General features: G+C 43.0%; 1 protein-coding gene across 2 annotated transcripts in view; it reads left to right on the top strand.

Moving 5' to 3' along the window:
- The window catches only part of asic1c (acid-sensing (proton-gated) ion channel 1c), a gene marked incomplete at its 5' end in the record, with an annotated part of 109,620 nt that overhangs the window by 59,332 nt on the left and 27,884 nt on the right, over positions 1-22,404 (top strand). The window contains one exon of one of the 2 annotated variants that reach the window (XM_080778036.1): positions 11,684-12,491. The exons of the other annotated variant lie outside the window; for it this stretch is intronic. Within the exon in view, the coding sequence (XP_080634162.1) occupies positions 11,970-12,491 (522 nt within the window). Of the gene's footprint in view, positions 1-11,683; positions 12,492-22,404 lie in introns of those variants that run through there. 2 annotated transcript variants of the gene reach the window in all.

Here is a 22,404-nt window from a genome sequence, read left to right on the forward strand (position 1 = left end):
TGCTACACACACTTCCCAAGGATTATGGAGATGTCTTTATTTTTTTTTAAGGTTGAGAAATGAAATAATTATGGTCGTTTCTAATCTCAGCATTTCACAAGAGAAAGACGTGGATGCCTTTCGCTGCGCTGTTGGCGTTGCCATGTCTCATAGAAACAAGTAAATAGGTCTTTAAAAAGAATCCCAAAACAAGCGCATATAACAGGGGTCTGTAACCTATTTTAAATGAAGTGCCATGTTTTTATTTTCTAGATAGTGAGTCAGCCACAAGCTCACATCACAACAATAATCCATGTAATAATCACAATAACAATACTAATAATAATAATCATAATAATCCTGCTACCCTAATAGACAGGGGTACATAAGCACATGGCCGTTTATCCAACAGCTTTCTCCGACCCAACCACACTTTCACCACACATCTCTATATGCAAAATAAATTCGGCACACTCCCAGAATACATATAGGCTACATTTCATTGAAAGAAATGTCTTAATTACTGAATAAATATTACTTTTGTCAACCACGCCATTGTTGCTCAACATCACCAGCCTACGTCAGAATCGTCATGTTGGCGTCTACTACGCCAACTACGTTCACTTATTGGGGCCAGTCCTTCACAGTGACACACGCGTTAGATGAACCACGCGACCGGGATGGTTTCTACCCCTCAATGTCGTGCATTTGCTGCGCCCTTCTAATGCTGCGCCACGCCTACTCTATACTGCTCCATGCGACTCGAACAGCGTCAGCAGCAGCAGCTCCGAGCCTCCGTCAGAAAGGCTGCCCACAGCACTGCACAGCCCCACACCCAAATGAATCCAATGAATGAATAAGGCGCTTATATCGCTATTGCTCAGTGGATGGGACATTTACATTAAAAGCAATCGGATGGACGCGTGGATAACGGCATGGTTGTGTGCAATCGGAGGGAAAGCTTCCATAATCCATATAGCTTCCATGCTAGCTGCTTCAGACACAGGGGAGGGGAGGGAGAAATAGTGCGAAATAGCGCTTATGCAACAATTACCCTAAAACACAAACACCTCAACTCGATGTCATTGTGAATAAGAATTTCGAGCGAAATAATAATTTTTGGAAGGACACTTTCACCCAGTATGAAGCTAAATGTGGAAGCCGTGTGTGTCACACCAAAACGGCTGACCTATAGAATCCTGTAACCAGCCTCTCGCACTGCCTGCGAGTTGGCTCCGTCTAAGGCTCCGTCTTATGAGCAAATTTAGAACTTCCGGTCTGACAGCTAGCAGATTTAAGACATCCGGTTGCTTTCAGAATAAAATAAGATTATTTAATTCGTTAATTAAATAATTTTTACATTACATTATTAGTATTATTATTACATTACAGTTATTGTAAAGACACACATTATGTTTCTGTGTAAAAATAAGTAATTAAATAACATAAAAAAGTTATCTAAATGGATAAATGCTATTCACTGGAGTGCATGGACTTTATAAAGTGGACACTGGACAAAAGACGGCTCCGCCAGGCAACTATCTGGACATACCCACGCGTTTGGGAAGATGTCCTCTACCACCCCACAGTCTCCGCTAAGCGGGAGAGGTGTAAAATTCACAGCAGCAGAGCTTCTACTGGGGTCAATGCAAAAAAATGTACCGTTTCCGGACCCAGAATGGACACTGGACAAAGAGGCCTCCGCGAGGCAACTATCTGGACATACCCACGCGTCCGGGGAGATGTCCTCTACCACCCCACAGTCTCCGCTAAGCGGGAGAGGTGTAAAATTCAGAGCAGCAGACCTTCTATTGGGGTCAACACTCAAAAAAGTGCCGTTTCCAGACCCAGAATGGACACTGGACAAAGAGGCCTCCGCGAGGCAACTATCTGGACATACCCACGCGTCCGGGGAGATGTCCTCTACCACCCCACAGTCTCCGCTAAGCGAGAGAGGTGTAAAATTCAGAGCAGCAGAGCTTCTACTGGGGTCAATGCAAAATAAATTACCGTTTCCGGACCCAGACTGGACACTGGACAAAAGACGGCTCCGCGAGGCAACTATCTGGACATACCCACGCGTCCGGGGAGATGTCCTCTACCACCCCACAGTCTCCGCTAAGCGGGAGAGGTGTAAAATTCAGAGCAGCAGACCTTCTATTGGGGTCAACACTCAAAAAAGTGCCGTTTCCAGACCCAGAATGGACACTGGACAAAGAGGCCTCCGCGAGGCAACTATCTGGACATACCCACGCGTCCGGGGAGATGTCCTCTACCACCCCACAGTCTCCGCTAAGCGAGTAAATGGGTGCTTATATTTCTATGTGAAATGTGGTGATGCTGGCATCACAATAGATGCCAGCATCACGCTGCCTCCGTCTAATAAGCACATTTACAACTTCCTGTTTGGAAACCGAAACAGATGCTTCTGACATTTGCCTGTGCGTGCTTAATCGTTGTACTTCTGAACACATTTCCCAAATCTCAGTGATTTATCCACACATCGCTCTGTGTGTGTGTGTGTGTGTGTGTGTGTGTGTGTGTGTGTGTGTGTGTCGCGTCGCCCTCCAGCTGCAATTGCGAGTGTGCGCTGTGTGCAGGGCACGCTACTGAGTTTAAAACCACAGCTGAAACATGAAGTGGAGTCTGTCAATTCCCGCAATTTCCTTCTTCCCATATTGCGCTGCAACGACACTAGGATTGAGCCCCCCGAAGGGGGGCGAAATTCTAGTATACATAATTGTACTGGGACCCCTACAGTATGATAACACATTTCAAATCCAACAATGTGATCATTGCCTCTGGCAAAGTAATAGACTCACCCCCTTTCATCATCCTACACCGTTTTATCTCTTTGAAACTTATTTTTCCAAAGCTGTCAAAACAATCAAGTCAGACTACTACAGTACACTTGGTCAAAGCCGTTATAATTAATGGCTGTGCCGAATGAGGCAATGAGATGGAAATGAGATGTAGGAGCGATTTTTATTGACTAAAAGTGTGCAGTTCCTCCTTTCATTTGTCACTACAAGCCCAGTAAGCTCCTTTTAGGATAGGACGGCAACGTGAATGCAAGCCGGTTTGCAGTGGTGGAAAGTAACTAAGTACACTTATTTAAGTACTGTACTTAAGTACAGTTTTGAGGTATTTTTTACTTTACAGGAGTATTTCCATGCATTTTCAGTACATTGACTTCTATTCCACTACATCTCGGAGGCAAATATTGTACTTTTACTCCACTATACATATTTAAAAACGTTAGTTACTAGTTTGTAGATTAGTATTAATATTACAAAACATACAATATCCACTTCTGCCCTACAGTATTTACATTTCGGCCATTTGAAAATTGCAGATCTACAAGCCCACAATGTATCGCGATGCGGCGCATTGTGGCCTTGTATAGATCTGCTATTTTCAAAGGATTTTGATACATTCTGAAAACTTGAAATGTGACATTCTGCATAAATAGTACTTTTAACTTTTGGTACTTTATGTACATTTTTATGCCAATACTTTGTAGGCCTACTTTTACTTAAGTACATTTTGAATTCCGGACTTTCACTTGTAACAGGGCACTTCTAAATTGCAGTATTGATACTTTTACTTAAGTAAAAATAATTGAGTACTTTTCCCACCACTGCCACTCAGGGGTGGAAAAACTACAAGTGAAAGCTGCTCTGTCAAATTTGCACTCGAGATAAAGTGCTGGATTACTTCAGTATACTATACATGCTTAAAACGACATACTAGTAAAATATTGTAATAAACCTTGTCTCAGGTATAAGATGTAAAGAGCCCGCCCTATACAGAATATTTCACTTGTGGGCATTAATAACAAGAGTCAGAACTTCCCACTAACATTACAAGATACTGCTTTATGTATTTAATTAATGAATATGCAAAGACAATAATAAAACATACCGAACGCTCCCCCCCCCCCCAACCAATACAATCCGCAATAATACAAATCAGTGAATTCATTGAATGAAAGCCATCCGCCGATGGGCTTTAAAAGCATCAATTCATAACCTACTGTACACGTACTGTAATATCGGTTCACAACACATTTAAAGCAATAATTCCTGATACCTAAAAGTCTACAATAATAATACACGTACATAAAGCAGTACACATATATTCTGATACACTGAATGAAGAATGTCTTTCAAGCGCTACTTAGTACTTAACTTTCCATAAGGAAACGACCCCCCACCACAGGGTCGGAGCTTTGTCGCTGGACCGGCTGTTTATTTTAACGTTTAAAAGTCTGTGTTGGTGTGTGGGAAACACCGCCGGTCCGACGCCGTGAGCCGTTGGCTGTAGGAGACCGCTCGCCCCAAACTGGAGAGCGGAATAAGAGCACTCCTTGTCCCCGCTTTCTCTCCCTGCCTGACGCACGAACCTGGCCCTATAGCCCCCGGCTATCTTCGCCGCCGGCAGCCCTAAACAGCGTTTAGGGCCCTAAACAGCGTTTAGGGCTCCCCAGTAGTGAGTGCAAAACAAATAGCTCAGCTGGCTCAATACTCCGCTCTTCAGACACCCCGTATCGAACTGAGCAAATTTATAGTTTCACCTTCCTCAAACCAATCCAACCATGTCCAGCCGTGAATGATCAGCGTGACGCACGTCTCTCACACTCAGGTGATGGCCATCAGTCTGTGATTGACACTTGTCATTTCTGACGTCACTCCAAGTTCAGGTTTCATTATTTTAATGCTTTTTTTAAAATCATTGTAAACCAGGAAAAACGACATACTAAAGTGTGTTGTTCATGATTTTTATCGTTTATTTATCGTCAAAAACCATGAAAAACTACATTTATTTTCATGGTTTTAATCATTTTATTTTCGTGGAAAACCATGAAAAACTTAACAATATTTAAGTTGTCAAAAGCTCAAATGATAAAGTACATTTTCTTTTTAAATATCAGTGCATTGCTGCATTGAAATCTTGACATTTAAAATAACCTAAACCTATAATACCTATATCGTTAACATCAATTTCAGGCAGACATTGGTGAAAAAATCACACCTGTGTGAAGTGAGGGGCGCCCTTATCATCATACATTATCTCTCATTCTGGCCAATCACAACTTGCGTCCTCACTTTTCCGTCTTCACTTTTCTGCCCTCATTTTTATCTTCAATATCATCAAATCATCGCTATGGGGTGATCAGCTAATACACAAACAAACAAAAATAATTGGTGGAGAGGGAAGAAGGGAACGAAGGGACCAAGTATAGACAACTAAAGTGATGACAATGCAGATTGGAGGCTTGGCTCTGGTGTTGGTGTTTCGTGTCTTGGACACTTTCTGCTTTATGGAGATACTGTAGTGCTTCACGATTGATCCTTGGGACTGAGCCAAGCCAATAAAATCATTAGCTTTTCTGAATTTCTGAAAAGTTCATTCTTTGGAGAGTGTAGGTTTCTGCAGTCCACAGGTCACATGGAAATTGTGTTTTTATCGCAGTTTAGGTTTTAAGACTGACTCTCTCTCTCTCTCACTCTGTCTCTCACAATCTTTTCTGCCTTTTGTTCTACTCTGATTACTTAGGCAACTTTATCAAATCACTGTTGTTTGCCTGACTTTTGGCTCCTATCATGAATTGAAGCATTACATTGTTTAGTTTTTTTTACTGTGAAGCACAACAACTGACATTGTTCTCACCAAAGCGAATGTACAGTATATTATGCCACTTCCGTACACCAGGCAGACCTGTCTCGGGAGACAGGTCATCGCAAGACCTGAGTGAGTGCTCACTGAGTCTGTACCTAGTTAAGATTGTTCTTTGTTTTCTGTCGGTCACGGTGCTCAGGTATTCTCTGCCACAGTGCATTCTCTGTTTAGGGCCAGATAGCATTCTAGTTTACTCTGCTTTTGTGTTGCTTCTTTCCAATGTGTCAGATAGTTTTCCTTTTGCGGTTTTATAATTTGACTCAGTCCAATGGGTTTTCTATCTGGTGGCTCTGTTTGAGTTCCAGGGCCAGCTGGCTGAGGGGGCATCTCTCTAGAGTTTCACCGTTTGTGAGTACCTTGTTATGCATTTGTGCATTTGGGTCACTTTCTTCTTAAGTTGTTGTAGAATTTAAGTGCTCTTTTTTATTTTGATTATGACTGAAATATAACGCTAATGTTACTGCTGCCGAATTAGTAAACTTTTCGCTAGAAACAGACTTTATAAAATATGAGTGACTGACGGTCGTAAACGACAGAGACAGTGAGACACCTCCCTGACAATAATGGACCACAATTCTTATATGAGATGATTTTAAGATGACCCAATGTTATTCTCCATAGATACATTATACTTCTTCTGCAGCCAAGCCTTCAGAAACATGAGAGGTCATTGGAATCCCCTTAACTACCCACAACACATGGCAACGCACCCCCAGCTGGATGGCTCCTGACATTTCCCTCATACGTAGCTGGGAATACAAAGTGGTTGTTGAGAAATCAGAAGAGATCAGTAATCCCGACACGTCTGTGGTCGCATTTTCCAAATGCTTCACACTGTAGAGGAAAAAGGTGTTTTCAGGCCACGAGACTAGGGAAAACGGGACATCTTGAAATGCTGATGCTGTTTGCAGGCTGGGCATATTAACCGCTGCACCTTACTTAACCCATTATGTACGGGAACCCCTTTTGGTAAGCATTATGTTATACTTTAGCTATTGAAAAATAGCAGATTTACAAGCTCATAGCACGCCACCGAGTGGTGCGCTACGAGCTTGTAGGTCTGCTATTTTTGAAAAATCTTGAAAATATGGCACAAATCTTTGAATATATATTCTTTATGTTGTTCCAGGGACCCCCCAGAAGAAAATATTTGCGTTTAAAACGTTCGCTCTGAAAGAATATATTCAATGATTTGCGCAACACATTTTCACAGGTTTTTCAAAACTGTGACTTGTGTCAATTTTACAAGTGGGAACTGGCCAAGTGGCAGAAATCAAATGACACTTCAATGCTACATATCGTACATGTCAACAGCCAATAATACATCCATGATACACCTCAAAGTACCCAACAAATACAACAATCTCCAAAGTGATACACTTTAAGTAACAGGGCGCAAAATTGTGCACAGAGCAAATACACAATGTACAATATAAACATAAATAATACGGCTAGTACACATCCGAACATGTGCACAGGTGTTGTATTGTACATCTAAGATGATTCTTTGGAAACTTCTCAATGGCACTTTCAAGGCCAATTTTAGTCTGGCCTTGAGTCCCCCCCAGATTTGAATGCTGGTACTACACACCCTAGCCCAGGCATTTGATCTGAGGTTTAGGCCCATTTTTAACCAAATTGAATTTGGAGGAAATGCAAGGAGGCAGATCACCAAGAATGTCTTCATTCTTTATTGGGAATAACCCCTTGGGATGATTTATAAAGGAGAATGAAATGAGAGAAACGGCCAAGTCCAGCATTCAACACCACAGTCTTCTGTGCCAACTGCACCGACAAATCTAACACTGAATCTGAATGAATCTTCTAAACGTTAGCACTCTTAACTGTAACTGTCTGCACGTGTTAAAAGCTTAGTTTTAATTGGACAGATCGAGCCAAGAAAATAATACGGATGGAGGTGTGCAGCAGCCAGGAAATATCAAAGAAAAGTGGATAGAGCGGATCATATCGCCTAATGCATTCATTGGGAGATCGAAATGTCAGAGGTCTTTTGGCGAATGACGGCGAGCTTCAGTTCTTGAGCGATTCTCACGACCCTCTACCATTGCCGAATTTTGTGGAAAACTACAGCACAGAACTGCCAAAATTGCGAAAAATGGCCAACAGGCCATATGAACTTTCAGGATGACCCGATTTCCATAGTGGTTTCACAAAATATCGGTCTGACTGCCCCCCTGGTTTGGACCCAATCCATCCCAGAATGCACTCTGTTCCTACCCGGAAGGAGGAGTGAAATGGATGGGAGGAGAACTCGGGTGCCGTCTCTAGTAATATATACTCTAAGGTCCAGACCTCAACCCATTTGAACATCCTGCATGCTGTAGGTGCTAGAGTGACCAACAGAACCACGTTAGATGACTTGCAACAAAAGCTGTGTTTCTCATTTATATATATATAATATATACCTCGTTGTAAAGGTGACTAATCAACGATTAAAATTATATAAAATACAATACCAATTGGTATTATAAAAGTAGAGAAATAATGGACCAAAGTTAAGTTTCCGAACCTTTTTTTGCAGAGTTTATATACAAATTCTGTATTTCATTAAATGTAGAAGAGGCTCGAGAGTGGGATCGATAAGAACTTAGGTCGATGAGCAAGATCGATAAAATGTATGACTACGATCTCCATCAGCCCTCATCATAACTGTTAATTTGCATCAACACTACTTTAATTTAGTCGTTCATCTTAATTAAATCCACAATTTCCTGAGACATAATCCTGAGATTAATCAGGTGTTAAAAGTTATTGGATTCCTATAAAAGAAAAAAATAATACCGAAAGTCTGCTTGATTTTTGATTTGCAGAATTGGAGCACATTCAAATTGCTGTCCTTGGATGACACCAATGCAGAGGCATAAACCGAGTAATTGCATGAACAGATCAATTGTCTTTTTAGAGAACGTTGCTCATGAGGATGGCCTGACATAACCTCAGTGTCTAAATTCAGTTTAATATCCCCAAATGACCCGAGCTGCAATGAAGAAAACATATTAATATTCCGTTCTGTTGCCATATGGACGACGGAGGTGTTGCAGGAGAAGATAGTGTACGACGGAATGCTGCAGCCTTCAGATATGAGCTCCCTCTAGTTCACACATTTTCACAAATTCTTGTGATGCTGTGTTTTTTTTGGTTGAATGGAAGGTGCTTGGAAGGTTAGAGCAGGGGTCCTAAACAGGTGATCCGGGACCCCTAGGGGGTCCTCAGAGTAACTAGAGTGTGATGGGGAAACAGGGCCGGTCCTGAGCAATCTGGCACCCCAGGCTGGTGTTTCTTTTGGGGAGGCACTGGGGGGACACTGGGGAGGCACTGGGGGGACGGGCCTGACGGGAAACATTAGCCGGAAATACCAGATCTACAACAAGCTCACACCACTTCACTTCAGGCGTTGTATGCTTGTAAATTGGCTATTTTGAGAGCATTGGTGTAGTAGAGGGAAGAAGAGCAGACCAAGTACAGAGCCAACGGTCAATAAGTTGACTAAACATTAAGGGTTTGTTAACTGAAAATACTCATTAAAACACCATCAGGGCCCATGACGTAAATCACTGTCAAGTTCAAGTGCACGGTCATGTGCCCGGATTGATAATCTCTGTCAAATTAGTGCTCTGAAAACTGATTGCATCACTCTACAGCCTAGGGGCGCTTGCTGACGATGGGCACATTTTATTAATGGATTAAATAGGCCCGGGCCACTCAAGGTGTTTTAACATGAATCCAAAATATTAATAGAAAAGATAATGTATACTATGCCAAACAAGTCTATGATGATATCTATTAATACCGTATATATTTATTGTAACTATAAAAACGTTTAATCTCCAACACAGTTTTATGCAATATGTAGTGGGGGTCGCTGCTTCATTTGTATCTCGGCTAAGGGTTTGTTGGCCTGAAAAACATTGAAGACCCCTGGGTTAGAGAATGTGCAGATATATTTGTGGGATATTTCCTCTTTACTTTAACTTAACTGCCATTTATTGTGTTTCATTGACACTATAGTATATATGATATGTTCACAAGGGAACAGGTGTACATACAGTAAGTAGACTTACTCGATGACTAGAAAGTCACCTTGAATCCCTAGACTATAGTTTACTTTCCAGCCCATAGAGCCCCATTGTGAACCCGGGCATTTTGAGTACCCTAAAGTTTTATGTTAGAAATGTTGAGTATGGGTCCCCAGCATTTAGAAACTGACGGATGCTAACTTGTATATGTTGGGCAATTTTCATATTTTGCATAATACGCTGAGGTACCATTGACAACCTATACAAGGCAAAATATTATGCTTTAATATATAGCATGTGATGTGTCAATCTAGGGGGTTTTCATTGCTCTCCTTGGGCTAAATTCGGCACAAAACTAACGCTTGCACTTTAGGGTACTCAAAATGTGCCGGGTTCACATTCTGGCAAGCTGGACTACTAGACATGAATGCAGGGTAACCCTCCATGCCTCCATCAGCTAGTTCTGGGCCTGAAGACAGTGTAGTCACTAGTCACTCATCAGCTGGACTACTAGACATGAATGCAGGGTAACCCTCCATGCCTCCATCAGCTAGTTCTGGGCCTGAAGACAGTGTAGTCACTATAGTCACCCATCAGCTGGACTATTAGACATTGTGAATGGGTAACCCTCCATGCCTCCATCAGCTAGTTCTGGGCCTGAAGACAGTGTAGTCACTATAGTCACTCATCAGCTGGACTACTAGACATGAATGCAGGGTAACCCTCCATGCCTCCATCAGCTAGTTCTGGGCCTGAAGACAGTGTAGTCACTATAGTCACTCATCAGCTGGACTACTAGACATGAATGCAGGGTAACCCTCCATGCCTCCATCAGCTAGTTCTGGGCCTGAAGACAGTGTAGTCACTATAGTCACTCATCAGCTGGACTACTAGACATGAATGCAGGGTAACCCTCCATGCCTCCATCAGCTAGTTATGGGCCTGAGTACAGTGTAGTCACTCATCAGCTGGACTACTAGACATGAATGCAGGGTAACCCTCCATGCCTCCATCAGCTAGTTCTGGGCCTGAAGACAGTGTAGTCACTATAGTCAATCAGCTACAGTACCCATTGTAAATGTTTGCTATACTTTACTCTATGAATGATGAGGCAGGATCCGTGCTTAACAGAGATGGAATAGTGAAAGTAGCAGATCTACAAGATCACGATGGGTCTGTTTTTGCAGAACGTCCGCTTGTTTATGACACTAATAGGGACACTAATGTTCAAGTGTACTTGAGTGCTGGAAATTAGGTTGTTACAAATTACATTCATCATTGTTTCCATTCTTATATTTGTTGGGTGACAATGAACTGGTTACGTAAGGCTGCAACGATTAATCGTGAACGAATCGAGTCAACTAATGAAGTAATCGATTCATCAAATTGGCAACTAATTGCTGTAGTTTTTTTTGCAATTAATCATGGGTGTTTTCCCACTTAACCATAGTATTTCCAGTGTTAAGTGTAACTAAACTAAAGAGGAGTGAGCCGTCTCTCTTCCCTTACAACCTGAAGATAGTTGCACATGCACAGTAGCGACTGCAAAGCAAAATATGTCAGAATAAGAGTAAAGGTACCATGTGGTGGCTTTAATAATTTTTTTCTTTTATTTGAATATTTGAATAGCAGCCTAACTCAGCAAAATGTAATAAATAATGATTTTTTTTAATGAATTATTCATCTTTTAAAGTATATATTTTTAAAAGTTAGAATGTCTTAAAATAACCTAAAATATATTTTTTTAAGGCGATGGCTAAACAAGTGCCATAATCCGATTTAATCTTTTACATAATCGGCCCCCGATGAATCGATTATGGAAATAATCATTAGTTTCAGCCCTCATGGTTACTGGAGGATGCGTCAGTGTGCGCTGCATGAGAAGGCTATGCGCCCGTCGTCTGATCGAACCTCTCTCTCTCTCAGCCCACTGTGGGACCAAGTGTCGGATCCCAATGAAACCCAATCTCTTGGCTTCAATGTGCCCTCTAGGAACCTCAACGAGGATTGGCTGAGTCCAACGGTCCATCTTCCCTGCTTCCTATCCCACCTCTTCCTCCTCCACCACCCCTGGGTCTCTGCGAAACGACACCCTTTCCTGGTTCATCCTATATCCATCCGCCATTATAGGTCGGTCGAAACCTCCTCGCATCAGTTCTCGCACGGTCTCCCAACAAGACGGTATACAGCCATAGGAGGGGATCTGGTGATCACGGAAGTTTTACTTGGAGCCTTTTTTTCCCCACCACCGTGCCTGTTTTTTTGTAGACAATGGGTTCCCCTGAAGAGGAAGCACCACGTCCGCCTTCAGACATCACCGTCTTCGGTGGCAGCTGCACGCTCCACGGCCTGAGCCACATCTTCCTGCCCGGCGGCGTGACGTTCCGGCGGCTGATCTGGGCCGCCGCGTTCTGCAGCTCCCTCTCTTGCTTCCTGTACCAGGTGGCCGGCATGGTGATCACGTACTTCCAGTACCCGCACGTCACCATCCTGGACGAGATGGACAGCCCCGTCATGTACTTCCCGGCCATCACCATCTGCAACTACAACAGCTATCGGAAGTCCCAGATCCGTCGCAACGACCTCTTCTGGATGGCCGCGATGCTGGGCGTCGAGCAGGTGGACTTCGACGACTTCCTGCTGGCCATAGGACAGCCCTCGGACGCCAAGTTTTTACCCAGCAAGACCTTCAACATGCTGGAGCTCGTGCAAAGGGCGAGTCACAACATCGACGAGATGCTGCTGGAGTGCAAATACCGAGGCAAGGAGTGCGGCGCTGAGAATTTCACCACTGTAAGTATGGTTCCATATAATGTGGCTCTGGTTTCCCGTGACAGCTGCTGCTGTGTAGAGTCACTGATCCCTGTCTGGGCTCGTATAAGGCGTATAGCCCCGTTGGAATTACAGAGAGAACAAGTTCCATAATGAAATCGAGGACTGCTAAAAATTTACATTTGGGGGAAAATGTGAAGGTTTTGAAGATGTGCCAAAAACACAATAAAATTCTTATTAAAGGCTATTTAATTTGAGTGCTTCCTTTGGGTACGTATCGTACCAATCTTGATTCCAGTAATCATGAACTCTGGGAGACATTTTGACTGCAGCCGTTTTGAAACGGACATGTCTCTTAGTAAAAATGTGCATTGTCATGATGAGGCACATTAAGAACGTAGTGGCCAATATTACACTGTCAGTTTTGTCTCCCTCACATCAGTCCCTTTGTTCTAAAGGGCAACAATCACAGCTATCTCCTCAAAATGTGCCTTGAGTGAAATGTACACTAGAAAGAGGCCATCTGGTGAAAGCAAATCTCTACTGAGCGCATGCTTCATGCATTATGAAGCAAACATATGCCGGTTTCCAGACCAATAGAGATTCTAATTCATTACCGTTATTCTTTTAAAATACCAGAAACCCATCCTCGTTCTCAAACAAAGCGGCATTAGTCACATTTAGTCACTCTAAAGGTTTTTTCTTGTCTCACAATGTGGGTGCAAAATGGCTTTGATTTACAGTAGACAAAGCATAACATTGTCATATTTGCAAAAGGGTCATTTATCTCATCTATTGGGGTGCCATTTATGTTGATGTGTGCTCGGGTTCAGGTACGTTTTCTTTCACTCCCGTACACAAGAGATGGAAATCACGTCAGCAGAATTTGAATGGAACTTAATCGTCCTGCTGCAGAGACAGGGGGAAGGATTGTATTTCGATGAAATGGGCCATTGATTTGAGTGATGCAAACCCAGCCCCGGGATGGGCTCACACTGCATCTCTTTAAAAGCCAGCAAGAAAGGGAAATTGAGGAGCAAATGACTTCTAATATTTCACAGTAGTTACCAAAATGGCCATTACAATTATTTTCTGCGTAAGGTTTTAAAATGGAAAAATAATGTTTTGGTTATTCAAGCTCTGACAAAACGAATCCTGAGTGGTTCCCGAATCCCTATCCGTCTAATTTATGAAGGCCAATTCTGTTAAAGATGAGACTTGCTGAGCAATGCAAATGGAACAGTCGCAGTACTTGCTACTGCCAAGGTGTTAACATTTTAGTATGACATTCTAATATCGGCAAGCAGGCTGGATGCTTCCCTTTGGCTGACCTTGACTTATCGCATCCTCGATGGACAAAGGATAAATTTCAGCTAAATGTCAGAAATTGGAGAAGCATGGAGGGCCTAAGTATAGAGGCGTCTAATTAAAGATTCATGTTGCTGCCTGAATTCCCCTCCTCGGCCTGTTGTGACTGTTGGGAGGCTTACAGATATGTGGTCTGACTAGAGATGTGATGGAATTCAGATTACCACTATATGTAGTCGCAACAACATCAGCACCATGATGCAGACATCCTCTGATGTGTTGTTCTGTGCAGTTGGTAGAGCTGGGGCCAAAGTATATCAGAAAATACTTGAATACAGAATATACAGAATGATTCAACATTGCTCCAAACAATAATCCTACTATTTGTACAAATGTGTTACATTTTTGAGGGGCGCTAGCCCTTCCTATGTCCAGCCTTGACGGTTTGTGTAAACACAAACATTGAAGACAAAGTGAATTCCCATAGACAGTTTGAGGGTTTGAGTAAACACAAACATGTCAAACATTGAAGACAAAAGTGAGGAGGCAAATTGTGATTGACCAGAATGAGATGATGTATGATGACGTGTGATGATAAGAGCGCCACTCACTTCACACGGGTGTGATTTTTGTATTTTTTGAGGGATCTATATACAGCTTTTGACCCCACACGTCTCAATATTTGCTATTGATAATGAAAGGAACAGCAATGTCCGTGTTCACCTATGTGACTATGTCCGCGTGTTAACCTATGTGACTATAACCTGACGCTGCCAGATCCAAGAAGCTTGCTACACAAATTTGTTTCACAGCTTATTGGGATCTGGGATCTCGGGAGCAAATTCGATGACAGGGCTGTTCCTTTTTTTCAAGATACTTGGTAGATGATTCGATGGACCGTCTGTCTATCACCGTGTAGGCGTGCAAACACAACCAATCATATTGACGTGTCTATATAGCGTCACATCCGGTTTCGCACATGTCCCGCCCTTAGCTCACGCTGATTGGTTCGAACCACGAGTGGTTCGGTGTTAGCACAACTCCCTGAGAGATCCCAGATGGATGCTGTGTTGGGGAACATGGTTACCCAATACCGCCCCCAGCTGGCAGAGTCAGGTTAATGTGACTATGAGCACCAGTATGACTATGAGTACCAGTAGGGGCGCTGTTGTGCTAGAAACAGAGAGAGAGAGATAGTGCTGCACTGTTGCCTTCTAATGAGAGAGAGAGGGGGGGGCGAAGAGGGGAGTTGCACCACTCAGTTCACAGGGGTGTTTTTATTTAATGTGTAGTCCTTTTATATCACATATGGGCTTGCCTAACATTCATAATTACAGGAATATCTGTGTGTGCGCGAGTAGGTGGGAGTGAAATGCGTGTGTCTCTCGATATGCCCAACTATGGAGATTAATGATGACACACTGTAAATGGTGCATTGATAGAGCGCCTTTATCCAAAGTGCTTAGTTTACAACGTGCATCACAATCACCCATTCATGCACACATTCACACACTGGCGGTCGGAAGCCATGCAAGGCACCGTGCAACCTGCTCACCGGAAGCAGGCTTATAGGGCTTAGGCAGGGGTTCAGTGTCTTGCTCAAGGACACTTTGACCCTAACCCAGGGGGAGCTGGGAATCGAACCGGGGACCTTCATCCACTGCCGCCCCGTGGCATACTGCACATAGTGCTTACGTCATAGTACTGACGATGCCTGGAGTCAGAGACTGGCCTCCAGTACTCTGATATCATACCAGGTGCTGCCCAATGACGAATCCGATACTAGTACCCACACAAAAACAACACTGTAAATGTGTTTTTGTTGCCCTCCAGGTATTGGTTTTTGTCTGTGCGCACGCATTCATCTCTATCTGTTGGACATTATAGCATTGTTCCACCATACAATACATCTACCTCTGTGTGAAAGGCCCATAATCTTCCTTTCTGATGACAAAAAACAACACTGTAAATGTGTTTTTGTTGCCCTCCAGGTATTGGTTTTGTCCGTGCGCGCGCATTTATCTATATCTGTTGGACATTATAGCATTGTTCCACCATACAATACATCTACCTCTGTGTGAAAGGCCCATAATCTTCCTTTCCCGATTGTCTGATGACAAAGTAGACGGAAGAAAAAACCAAACATGTCACCTGAGTCTTCAGACCGCGTCGGAATCTTTTATTTCTGGATCGGCTCAGCACATTTCCTACGTGGATGTTCTGTTTGATTATCAAAGTGAATCTTATCCGCTCTTCCCACACAGCGTCTGTTTGAGCTATAGTGCATGATTGATAACCTCATTAACCCATTCATGGCGGGAACCCCTTTTGGCGTTTTAAACATTATGTTATAATTTAGCTATTGAAAAATAGCAGATCTACAAGCTCATAGCGCGCGCTTGTAGGTCTGCTATTTTTGAAAAAAAGTGAAAATGTAGCACAAATCTTTGAATATATATTTCAGAGCGAACATTTTTTTACTAAAATATTGGCTTCTGTGGAACAACATATTTTGAGATGGGGGGTCCGTGGCCCAATAATTCTGGGGGTCCTTGACATGGAAAAAAGTTGAGCCCCACTGACATAGAAACATGGGTTTTTCAGAAAAAGGTTAGGATTTTAGAAGGCATTTCTTTTAATCGACTTCAGTCCGAAATGGGTTAATACACGAGGCGTAAGTGTCCAGTGTAGCCTGACTTCCCTGCTCTGCATTAAACCTGTGAGATTGGTCCCCGGCCAGATAAATCACCTGTCACTGAACGCTACTGTATATATATGCAGGATGCATAGCTGGAGTTGGCGTAACATCATTGCTATTGACCAGCAAAGTTTAGCGTGTCGGTGCGTGCCAGCTATGCACCTACAGTGGGGTGGGTTGATACTAACACGTTTATCTCTTTAATGGTTGATATTGTGTGTCGTGATTAAAAAGCTTCCTGTTGCGGGGGATCAGTGTTGTGTCCGGTGGGCTACTGTATGTTGGAGACCAAAAGAGAGAGAGAGCTTTCGTAGATTTAATTAAGGTTCTGTCTGTGTGGTGGGAGAGTGGATTTGTTCTGTGTAACAAAGATCGCGATACTCTGAGGTCTGCCAAAATCAAATCAGGGTGTGCTGTCAGTTCACCCATTGTGTGGTTGTCGTCTCTGTTGCCCTTTTTCTTTTAGAGGCTTTTGCCTTTCGGAAGCCCGGGGGGGGGAGTGAAGACTGCGAGTTGGAAGAGGAAAGATGAGGTCAAGAATTACATGTCTGTTCAAAGGAGACTCTGGGGCTGCAGACTCAAGGGGGGGGGGGGGGGGTGGTGGTGTGAAGTATAGGGCTGGACGGGGACAAACAAAACCCAGTGGTATTAGAGAGAGATATAAAGACAGGGTGACAGCGAGAGACTGGTGTAGTCCAGTAGAGCTTATGGCTGATTTACAACCTCACAGCGGCGCGTTTGCAATGTGACGTGTGCTATTTTCGGCGTGCAACGCTGGCACTCGATAGGTATAAATCATGCTTTAGAGGGAGTGATGGAGGCAGCCACAGAAAGAGATTCAGAGAGTGGAAGAGTAGGAGAAGCATGTATGAATGAGCCTTAAGCGGATTTACACGGCAATGTATGATGGCCTGAAAATCGGTTGTCTGAAAACCCCTTTCATTTCAATTTGAATGGCCACGTCATACGACAAAGTATAAATGGGACTTAACCTATTTTGGGCGGGAACCCCTTTTGGTGTTGGCATTATGTTATGCTTTAGCTATTGAAAAATAGCAGATCTACAAGCTCATAGCGCACCACCGAGTGGCGCGCTACGAGCTTGTAGGTCTGCCGTAGTCTGAAAACCCACCTTTTCAGACTCCATCATGGCCCATAGCACTTACCCTACCCCCCTTAGATAGCATTTCTGTAGACTTGGATAGCATTTGATACAGACTTATAGCATGTTATGTAGACAGCACTAGAATTGCATTGTATATAGTCATAGCACGCCATAGTACATATGTATAGCATAGTAGTATATATGTATAGTTTATATGTATAGTTTCATTATATAGATATTCCACTGTTACTTTCTTAGCTTACGCATGTTTCATGATAAATGCTTTTATGTGATTTCCCATGCTTTTGTTCTTGCTTAATGTAAGTCGCTCTGGATTAAGAGCGTCTGCTAAATGCCTAAATTGTAAATTGTAAATTGATATTTTTGAAAAATCGAAGAATGACTGACAGAAACATAGCTTTTTCAGAAAACTGTCAGGATTTAGAAGACATTTATATAATCGTTCCCAGGCCTAAATGGGTTAAGATAAGGGGCAGGACTGGGACTTTTTAGCTGAGGAGTGACACCACGGCTATATGACTCATCCTTGACTTGGAGCCCAGCCAGCATCCCGAAAAAACACACAGCTGGAAACGGGGCATTAGGGAGTGCTGAAGGGAAGAGACGTGCGAAGGGGGCTTAGCAATTAAGAATGCCGCCTGGAGCGTAACAAGGGGAGAGATGGAATAAATCTCTATAGGGCAAACAATGAAGTAGACAAATCCCACTGCAGAGAGAGAGAGAGAGAGAGTCTGTAGATGACAGTCCGGATAGCAAATACCTAATGTGTTTGTCCCATTACTCAATGTCAGCGAGGTCCGGCCGGGCCACAGAGCCGCTACAGCTACAGTAAGTGCAATATTGGCAATCAAATCGATGGCTGCCGAGGAGGAATAGTGAAGGAATCCATGGGCAGGGGGCCCACTGCCCCACCACTGCATACAGAGATGATGTTGTTTTTTTGTTTGTTTTGTTTTTTTCGCTGACTTTGCATGTCGGGGAGTATAGACGAGTTCAGAGGCGGACACAACATGGAGGTGGCATGTCGACAGAAACCACTTAACCTAATTAGCTAGACCGTTGAGCATACTGTAAAAACGTGTGGGGCCAAAGCCAACACAATACATCACCTGTATTCTGTCACGGCCTGATATAGCCTGGCCATGGCCATATTAGACTGGAACCCCCCCCCTAGCGGGCCTCTGATTGATCATTCACAACACCTTGGGTGAGTTGCCAGACCAATCTCCCCCAGGGATCTTTTTGTTTCTCTTCCCCTGTGGCAGATTCGTCTGGTTTCCAGGCTATGCCTGATAGGCAAATTCTTGTTATACCTTATGAAATGCTGAATAATCTTTGTAATCGATATGCCCTGTAGTCTTGGTTAACTGTATTGGTTTAATATCAAATATCCTCTGAAATAGAGTTATATCCGATGCCAATACTTAGCTTTGGCTTTCACTAATGGCTCCTGGAATCCATATAGCATGCACTCTTAACCAATACAAACATGCTTTGCACCTTCCCTGATGGGTGTTGCGTATCGTATTCAGAGCCCCCCCTGATTGCACCCTGACTCCTTTGAACTGGGGAAGACCCATTTTGACCTGGGAACGATTCTGCAAATGTCTTCTAAATCCTGACTGTTTTCTTGAAAAAGCTATGTTTTTCTATGTCAGTCGTTCTCAAACACTTTCATGTTACTTTTCACGATTCTTCAGAAATAGCAGACCTACAAGCTCGTAGCGCGCCACTCGGTGGCGCGCTATGAGCTTGTAGATCTGCTATAAGATCAGGTAAGTTGAAATACATTTTCAATTCACAATTTGGCAGTGATTTAATCCACTCCCAAATGTTTACAGGCTGATTTATTTCTTCCTGATGCGACACGTGAGTTTGTAGATCAATTCTTGTTGGCAAGCAACACAGAGCAACAGCACCGTACGAATTATACATTCAACTTAAGTCATTAACATTTACCAATTATGGACAGCCAGGAGCTTTATATCTTTTCATGCTGGAAGACAAGCCAGGCTTTGAATACTGAATTGCAATTATGTCTCTCACGTAAAAAATAATGGAGGAACTTTTACTGTCCATACACAGTGAGAAACCGTCAGGGCCTGAATTATCAGGGTGGCAGCTTCTTTTTCACCTGACAGTGAAAGTGAGTGGGACTCCCATGTAGATCTCAGACTGCATCAGTCATTAATAATTGTGACGTAGCTACGAAGGAATATGGCATATCTCAGAATACTTTCCCTCTTCTCTGGATAATTTTGAAGACTATCATTAGTAGCAGCATGATATCATAGTAGTATGATAGCAGGTGTTTGGCTAGTTAGAAAACATCTACTGAGGTACAAGAACGGCCGAAACTGCAGAGAAAGGCACTGTCGAAGTTCTTCAATATTGTTCTTATTATTGACCTGCCAAAGCCGAAGAAGTTCTTTGTTAGTGTTGGAGTATCCTGAAGCTATAAGTCAGCTCCTCTGAGCCCTTGAAGCACACAGATGAACCTTTTATTGGCTCAACATAAGGAAACACAGAAGTCATGTGTTGCTGCTGTGCTGTAATAATAATAATGAATTTCATTGTTATAGCGCTTTTCCAAGTGCTGATGTGTTGTATATGTCACCAACTGGAGTTAGCAGTGAACGGGGACTACACAATTGGGAATTGGTGTTAATGAAATGACTAATTTGGGAGCAAAAACGATGGAGCGTTAAAACAAAATAACCACTTTGATACTCATAATTCTGAAAATATGGTTGATAAATATATTAAAATCTTATTCTGTTTTCACAGTGTAATACCATATTATTCATTACATGAGGAGTAATGGCCATCTTTAGCATAAAATGTCCCCCCTGTGGAAAAAAAATCTGACCGATGAACATGCCGCCCTCTTTCAGGAAAGAAATCCTGTAAAAAATATATTTTGTATTGGAAAAAGTGACTAGGCTGAAATGGCACTGATTTGTAGGAACGGCCCTTCTGAAAGTATTCTGCATTTTTAGGTGGCTTCTTCCACAGCCTGGTCGTCGTCCTCGTATTCATCACGGCAACAATTCCTCATTGTCCAGACAGGATAAACGAGAGTGTAACGCGTCGCGTCGCATCATGGGTAACATATCGGTATACGTACTGTACGCTCATCAACCTGGACTGAGGAGGTGGTCTCTTCTCCCTGCTTTGGCGCACGCTTATCCCCCAGAATGAAAGAGAACGCATGCTACTGAGATACCGTATGGTTCGGAGTGTGGCTCAAAGTAACTAGTAGAAGAATCTCAACGAGTACCGTATGTTCCTATAGATCCTGGGGTAGTGTCGATGAGAGAGTGCTGTTTGAATCCCGGTAATAATAGTCCTGGAGGTCATCCTGATGACTGTCTCGGAGGACAGGTCTTGAAAGCTATAGACTCTTGACCTGGAGGCCAGAGGTCTTTGGCTGATGGGGGTCTTTCTGAGACTGTGGTGTCACATAATATATACTTCCGGGTCTTTATTTGTGTTGCTATGGGTGCAGCAGTCTACCTTAGTTTGCATTGCAATATCACTGAGTAGAGCCACGTATTTGGGCAAGATTTAGGTATAGGTCACCCGGCCTGACAGAGTTACTGTACAGTATGTGTGCTCCACTGAAGCGCCCCTTTGTCATTATTTTATGCATTCAGCATCATCTATTCTACACTCTAATGCTGTATTTACAATATTTGTTTTAAATTTATTTATTCAGGCTCTTTCTGTACATCGTCTATTTTCATATAAAGTACACTTTCCACAAATTGGAAATAGTGGCACAGCGCCAAACAAAAGCCCCAATTTCATTTCAATCTAAAATGAGCCAACTCCAAGTGACACTACCATAAGATGAAGCAACATTTGTCATTACTGCATGGCAGTCTCTGCTTCCATTTCATTCAAATAATACAAAATTGGTTTCAACAATAACAAAATCCCTAAACTGTTCCGCTGAATTAACCCATTTTGGGCGGGAACCCCTTTTGGTGTTAGCATTATGTCATGCTTTAGCTATTGAAAAATAGCAGATCTACAAGCTCATAGCACGCCACCGAGTGGCGCGCTACGAGCTTGTAGGTCTGCTATTTTTGAAAAATCGAAGAACGACTGACATATTAGAAACATGGCTTTTTCAGAAAACTGTCAGGATGTCGAAGACATTTGTAGAATCTTATCTCAGGTCAGAATTAATTAATATAGGGGGATAAGAAATGGATGACATTTCATCCCAGGAAATGGAAGCATTCGGGGGGGAATGTATAAGGAATGGGCATATCAAAGGGCAAGAGCAGGCCGGCGGCTCCACAACAAAATACTTGAGTGACAGCACACTTATGTTTTCTCAGATGGGATTATGTCTGCCCTGGGAAAAGAAGAGGGTGTGTGTGTGTGTGTGTGTGTGTGTGTGTGTGTGTGTGTGTGTGTGTGTGTGTTGGGGACACCATCTGTTATGTATTGATACAGACAGAGTGCCTCTGAATCTGGTAGGGAAATGCACACAATTATTGCATAGAACTACCTCCTTCAGCATCGCTTTGGGGCTCCGCCCTTTTCTTAATGAAGTGTGTGGGCAGTATTGGATCCATTTGATCTTGATGCATTCTATATGACTAATATCACAGTATGAACCCTCTTAGCAGAAAATCTATTATCGCTTTGCTTGCATTACACGTTTTGCCTCGCATTACACTTAGCATACTGAGTGAATGCAGTGAGACGATTGTCTCATTTCTAAACGAGCCACCAGATGTCTCCCTCCACCAAGGAAGAGACGTAGCCATGGGGAACCAATATGGTTG

This window comes from Protomyctophum bolini (assembly GCF_963924005.1).
Source record: "Protomyctophum bolini genome assembly, chromosome: 12".
NCBI classification, from domain to species: domain Eukaryota; kingdom Metazoa; phylum Chordata; class Actinopteri; order Myctophiformes; family Myctophidae; genus Protomyctophum; species Protomyctophum bolini.